Below are 6,717 nucleotides of genomic sequence, written 5' to 3'. Positions count from 1 at the left end.
GACTCCTGGTGAGTGCAGGGGGAGCTTATTTTTACCCTCTGTATATCTATGGTACCCAGATTTTGGTCTAAGTAGGCTAAAATTAAACCTAGCAAACTGGAAATGAGCAATTTGTCTTTCAGCGAAGACCAAATCCTTGTCATTGCTGTCCCCTAGTTTATACCAAATCTGTCATTTATGACGCCATTGTCATTTAGGGCCTTCATTTGTTAATTTAGGAGTCACATTTACTTTTGTTCTTCCATCTTTAGAAAAATCTGAGATTTTGCTTCTCTCTGCAATTTCATCTGAGCAGATAAAAAGCTTCAAAAAGAGAACTCTACTACTAGCCACGAGGCACTGGCGAAATGTATTATGGTACATGCATAGACTTTGCTGTGGGTAGCCTAAACATCTGGTCGAGCTTCAACAAATATTCTCCCTAGATGTTTTACTCACATAGTCAATTCAGTTTGTAAAGTCTAGTTGCCCTCCTTCCTTTTAGCTTCCATGTAAGTAACTTGATCTGTATAGTAGATGAATTGGGACGAGTCCTACCTGCTCCAGCAGTAGCAAGATACAGGCACTGTCCTCCTGACATTAGAAGCAGCCAAACATGTTGGCTACAGTTTTTTCAGACAGGACATCTTAGCATCATCTCTGATAAAAACTGAAATTGTCACACGTGGTAGATGATCTGGGATGCTTAGACAAGGCATACCAAGCCACTCCATCTAATAGGTGACCTCTCTTAGCTGTCTGGGGGGTAATTTTGCCATCACTCATCCTCAAGGGAACTACTTGTTAAATTACCCTTTTCTGAGGAGTACAGTGTTTTCAGTTATGGTCAAGGTATGACTCGGAAATAATTTCCTGGCAGTTTTTTCCCCTCTTAGGTTATGGAGCAGAACTCTGGTTTCTCTGCTAAGTATTTACGGAAATGCTTTGGGCACAAAGAGAGGTGTGGGGAGGGCAAGGGAACCGTAGTCAGGGTTTTCGGTTGTTTGTTGCTGTCATTCGTTGCTTTGTTTGATCACATTTTAGTTTTTAAAAAAATTTGGGGCTGGGCCTCAGGCACACATGCCATCTTCTTCTTAGAGAATATGTCTCTGTGGGAATCGGGAAATCACTTTTTACAACAGAATCTCAACCCCTGTACCAACACTTCGGGCGTCCATTCATCAGCAGATACTGAGCATCTCCTATGTACAGAGCACTCTCCGACCCTGAGGATGCCATATTGAACCATGACAAGTCCCTGACCATTGTGAATCCCATCCTAGTGGTATCAAAAGCATATGAACCCCTGTGATGAAAAATTGACTCATAGAACTTCAAGCACGTACTGGGAGTTTACAACAGATTAGTCTTAAGGCTGGCTACACATGCTAGCAATTCCCTGGAGTAACCAGGATAAGAGCACTAAGTAGTGGACACACTCCCCTTGGGTCTCTAAGTTCTATCCCAGTATCCAGTCACCCCATAAGAAAGCGGCTAGGTGTGTATTATTTCAGCTTCCTACAAAATGTTTTAAATACATGTAACTAAAGGGACATAATGTGCTTCAATTGTATATCATTAGTTTACACTGCGGGTTGTTTTAAATTATATTTTGAAGACCATTTCTAAATCTTCCACAAATTTATTGAGAAAATATGACCTTTTTACCTTTATGCCATAAGTAATCTTTCAGGTGTCAAAGGAGAAAGACATATTCCTTGATTTAAAAAAATCATACCTAATGTTATACCTTTGGTTTTGGCTGCCAGGAAAATAAAAGCTAAAATTAAAGTGTAATTGTGGTAACTAACTTAATGCGGACACTAGGCTTTTTTTTTCTGTTTTGTTTCTTTTGTTCTTTAGATTCCACATACAGGTGAGATCATATGGCATTTGTTTTTCTCCAACTTATTTCACTTAGCACATAATACCCTCTAGGTCCATAATGTTCTAAGACACTAGGCATTTTTTCTTCTAAACAGTTTCTTTTTAAAATCGTTTATTTCTACTGTTTTATATTTATTTAAATACAATAAATTCATGTCTTTTTTGGACATAATTAATGGCATAAATAAATAAAAACAAAGATAGTCAATGATATGTGGCCTCATCACACTGTTTGCAATTTGGAAATTTATTTAATGGTCAATAAGAGTGGGAAAAAGTGCCCTTTTCTTCCTGTTTTCTGCCATAGGTGACGTGGCAGGAATTGGCTGGGAGAGAACCGAGGGGACTCCGCCTCCTCCGGGGCAGCCAGCCAAGGGCCGAGTGTACTTCACATACTGCGGGCAGCGCCTCTCGCCGTATCTCGAGGATGTCTCTGGTGGGATGTGGCCTGTGGTTCACATTCAGAAAAAGGCAGGTTGTCTTGCTGGGAAGGAAAACATGCTCCTTAGTAATTTGGATGCTGCTCCACCATGCTGGGGAGGGCTATCTGCTGAGTTTACCCACTGAAGTGCTGATCTCATCGGAAACACACCCACAGCACACCCAGAAGCAGTGTTTAATCTGGCACCCACAGCCACTCAAGCTGACACATAAAACTAACCGCTACAGTAGAATCAAAAATCGTAGACTTTATGGAAACAAGTACCAAGCAACTATGGTCCTCATTACCCTGAAGAAGTGATGTTTGAGTCAGGTCCAGAAGATTTTCCTGTCTTAACTAGACAAAACTGGAGGAAGGAATGTTCCAGGGGACGGGAAAAGCGTGCACAGTGGCACCAGGTAGAAAGGAGCAGTGTCGGAAACAAGAAAAGTCACTGTGTCTGAGCAACACAGTGCAAGGCGAGGGGCGGCAGGCTGTCGGGTGCTGAGCTCTGAGCATCAGCTTGCAGTTTACACCAGCCCCTCGGCCCAGGGTCACATGTTGTCCCATAGCTATGGCTGTTTTTGGGTTTGATGGTCAGTGAGGTTCACCTCAGGGTGTTAAAAATAAATAAGCAAGCCAGCCAGCCTAAGTCCTTTCAAACCCTTTATTTGATCTTTCCAGAACACCAAGACTCGCGCTAACTTTGGCTCTCGTCCATTCGCCTATGCCGAAGGGCAGGCCCACCGCAACGCCGCCGACCTGTGCACTGACCTGGCAGAAGAGATCAGTGCTAATTTTGAGGCCCTGCCCTTTGCCATGGCATCGGACAGTGACAATGATGCCGGCACCAGTATTGCATCAGACCCAGGCACTCACGGGCCACCGTGTCGGATTGCAGCTGTGGCCACTGCTCAGCAACGTAAGCTGCCGCCTCCCAGGTCCCCACCGCTTCCGGGGAATGCGAATGCTGTTACTTCTAGAAATCCGTTTAACTTGGGCTCGCTCTAGTGCCCACTGGGAACGGGGTAACAGGCCCAACGAAAGAAAATGGGGATCAGGAGGACGCGAGGCAGACTGGACAATGCCTTTCCCACATACAGGAAGCCCGCCACTGCTCGGTGCCAAGGGACTGTGGCCATGTGGACGTGCAAGTCTGAAAGAGTATCCACTTCTTATAAGACAGCTAAAAACCCCAGAATTTTATATGAAATCTCATAATTTTAAAATGTTAATTTCTTAAATTGTTTTAAAACCGAGGTCATCAAAAAATAATGAAATGCCCATTGTGGGTATACATGTGTGCACTAAATGCTTTCCTGATTATTTGAAAAGTTTCATAATCAAATTGAATAAAATTGAGCTAAAGATACCTGCAGGCCATATGGGGCCCTTGGGAGACGGGTTTGCAAACTGTCTTAAAAGGCGTTCGTTTAATGCTTATGATGAACTTTCCAAATTCTTCTCTTGAGTTAAAGGAATTGAAACTGTTGCAGGATTCAGGGTAATTATAAGTGATTAGTTATTCCTTGGCTCTGCACTTGAAAATTCCTACAAGTACTAGGAGTCTTCTGTCCTGCAAATTAAGAGATTTGCCCAACGATGAGAAGTTCATGATTTTTCCGTCCTGTTCTTGCCTAGAATTCACCATCGTTGTGCTTTGTTACAGAATACGACAGTGATACTTCCTGTCATTACAAAGTAGAGCTCAGCTATGAGAATTTCATCACTTCTGGCCCAGACCCCCACCCGCCTCCCATTGCAGACGATGAAAGTGATGACGATGACGACGACGACATCCCACAGGTAGGAGACCTACAGCATTCACTTAGCGCCCTGGTGCCCAGAACAAGCCACGAGGAATGATTTTGATCTGAGTGTACAAGGCTGGAATTGTTAGGCATTGAGTTATGTCACTGGGTTTGAACAGTAACTCTGGAGTGTTCATTTGCCAAAACCATTCATCAGTAGCAATAGCCGTTGGGCTCTTTTGCCCAGGACCAACCCAGGTGTTGGAGAAATGAAATACTTTGACGTAACTCAGCAGTAAAGTTGGCTTTAGAGGGCAGGGAAGGGCTCGCCCCAGTCCAGCTGATGCCTTCCCCGGCTCCCCAGGTGTATTCAGTTGGGTGGTCCACACGGCGTGTCTCCTCACTGGCATGCAAGTGGGGTGAAGACCTCGGGCGAGAGCTGTACGTCAGGGCAGGACTGACGTCTGCGCGGGGCGGTCCTTCTCTGTTCATGAGTTTGCCTTCTTCTTCCAGGAGGACCACTACGCCCTGCTGGTGAAAGCGTGGGAGACCAAGGTTTTCCCCACCATCCGAAGGCGCTTCCGCAACGAAGCAGAGCGGAAGTCGGGCCTGGACCAGATAAAGGGTGCTTTACAGCTAGGTCCGCTGCTTTGTTTTTCTAAGAAGCTCACTTCATGATTTGGAGAGATGTGTTTAGGTGACACACAGGCTGGAAAGGCGGAAAGAGGGCTCACCTGAAGCTGGGCCGAACCTGGCGTTCCCCGTCTGTGCCTTCACTGAACCCTGTGGTCTTTGCTTTCATGGCTGGGGTTTTATGTGCTTGTCATTTTAACTCAATGACGTGGTTGATGGGCTGCTGAAACGAAGCTGGCTTGGTTATACTAGGAAGCCAGGTGGCCTGTTGGTTAATAACTTGGGCTCTGAAGTCACAGCCATGTGACCATGGGAAAGTTACTACTTAACATTTTCTCATCTGTAGAATGGATCAATAATGGTAACCACCTCACATGTATGAGAAAGAAATGTGTCAATACAGATGAAGCTCCTAAGAGCAGTGATTGGCACATAGTGAGCATTCCCTTAACATAGTTCTCAACGTCACAGCAATTAATGACGGTGAGATGTTTTTCTCCCACTGGCCACAGTTTCTCTAGCAAAGAACGATGCAGAGCGTGACCCCAGACAATGGACTGTTATTGAGCCTTCAGTGCAGATGGCCGATCGCTGTTTTAGGCTTTTCCTCATCTCGTGAAATACAAGCTTTTTGAGTTGCAGAAGGGCCTCTTCCCAACAGGCACAGCTGCCCTGACAGGGGAACATGGGTTTGATTTTCTGTCGTCGTTGTGGCTGTCAGAGATGGTATAAAAAGTTTAGTTATTGTTCCCACATCAGCAGTCTTTCTCTTAACTTTCGTCCTGAGGCTGGGACCAAATAAAGAGAAAAGCCACCAGAAGACCTTTATTTCTTGGCCACCTATGCTGAATCCCTGATCTCCAGTGATAGATAAGTAATTCCTTTTTCTCATTGTTGCCAGGGCTAATCAGTGTGCGTGTAAATCTATAATTTATTTCCACATTTTCTCTGTTCAAAGCTTAGACCTGTGACAGTGAATGATCTTGTTTATACTTTACCTGTGGGAATACCCACATGTCCTGTGACATGGTGGGAATGCTTCCTGCTCTTATCAGAGCCCTCTTTCAGCTGCTGACCCAAATTCCAGGACAGATCATTAATATTCTTTTCCCTTAAGAGTTTCAGGCAGAGGGAGCACGCTAGGAAGGTCCCTGGGTGGGGCGAGCGTGGCTGGTTGAGGGAGCAGCAGTGAGGCCAGGCCGGTGTAGCTGAGGAGGAGCCGAGGGAAGAGCAGCAGGAAGGGAGCTGAGGGCAGCGGGGAGCAGCGCAGCCTCAGCAAGGACTTCGGCTTCTAGTCTCTAAAATGAGAAGCCATTGAGGGCTGTAAGTGAAAGAGCAACCTAATCTGATTTAGTAGACCCTACAGATAAAAAGATAATTCATTCCTCCCTATTCATGCTCAACATCTGAGAAACAAACCAGAAAAACCGTTTTGTGTTGTATCAGACAGCAGAACAGATCCTGTCTTGTTTTCCTATCACTGAATAAATGTAATGCCAAGCTGCTTACCGCCGGCCTGAAAGCACCGATGCCGGTCACTGGTTTTCAGAGTGAGGACGGCCTTGTTGCATTTTTATCCAGCCATCGATTCATTCTCTTACTTGTCTGTGTACGCAACATGCACTTCCCCGGGTCAGGCCCTGTGTTGGAGAATAAGGAATCTTCTGTGGACAAGACCGAGATGGCCCCTTCCCCTAGTGGGAGCAGGGAGTGGTGAGGGTAGGTCAGGAGGCCACAGCTCACGTAACAAGCTGCCTAGTGCAGCGTGGCTCCTCCGCCAACACGGGGTTGACGCCAAGACCTGGAGCTAGGTCGGCAACAGCAGGGTCAAGTTTAGAAATGTGATGTGCTATTTGTTCAGGGAGCCTGGTGCTGTTTACCGCTTCGGGAGAGAAAGGGGGAGACTACAGTACGTAGATAGAACGTTCCCGTATGTGACCATTGGCTGCTGTGCCTTTATTTCTATGTAGGTTCTGCTTAAATTAGAATTTCTTTTTTTCTTTTACTGTTCCCAGAGCCATCTTGAATGTCTGTGGCTAAGTATGC

General features: G+C 45.6%; 1 protein-coding gene across 1 annotated transcript in view; it reads left to right on the top strand.

Moving 5' to 3' along the window:
• HECTD4 (HECT domain E3 ubiquitin protein ligase 4) overlaps positions 1-6,717 on the top strand; it is a 120,776-nt gene that overhangs the window by 76,613 nt on the left and 37,446 nt on the right. The window contains exons 47-51 of the mRNA XM_015586776.2: positions 876-940; positions 2,174-2,337; positions 2,972-3,209; positions 3,957-4,093; positions 4,552-4,678. Coding sequence (XP_015442262.1) covers positions 876-940; positions 2,174-2,337; positions 2,972-3,209; positions 3,957-4,093; positions 4,552-4,678 — 731 coding nt within the window. The remainder of the gene's footprint in view (positions 1-875; positions 941-2,173; positions 2,338-2,971; positions 3,210-3,956; positions 4,094-4,551; positions 4,679-6,717) is intronic.

Source organism: Pteropus alecto, unplaced genomic scaffold, assembly GCF_000325575.1.
Source record: "Pteropus alecto unplaced genomic scaffold, ASM32557v1 scaffold113, whole genome shotgun sequence".
In the NCBI taxonomy this organism is placed as follows: domain Eukaryota; kingdom Metazoa; phylum Chordata; class Mammalia; order Chiroptera; family Pteropodidae; genus Pteropus; species Pteropus alecto.
Note: the sequence above shows the minus strand (reverse complement) of the source record. Positions and strands in the feature narration are given on the sequence as shown.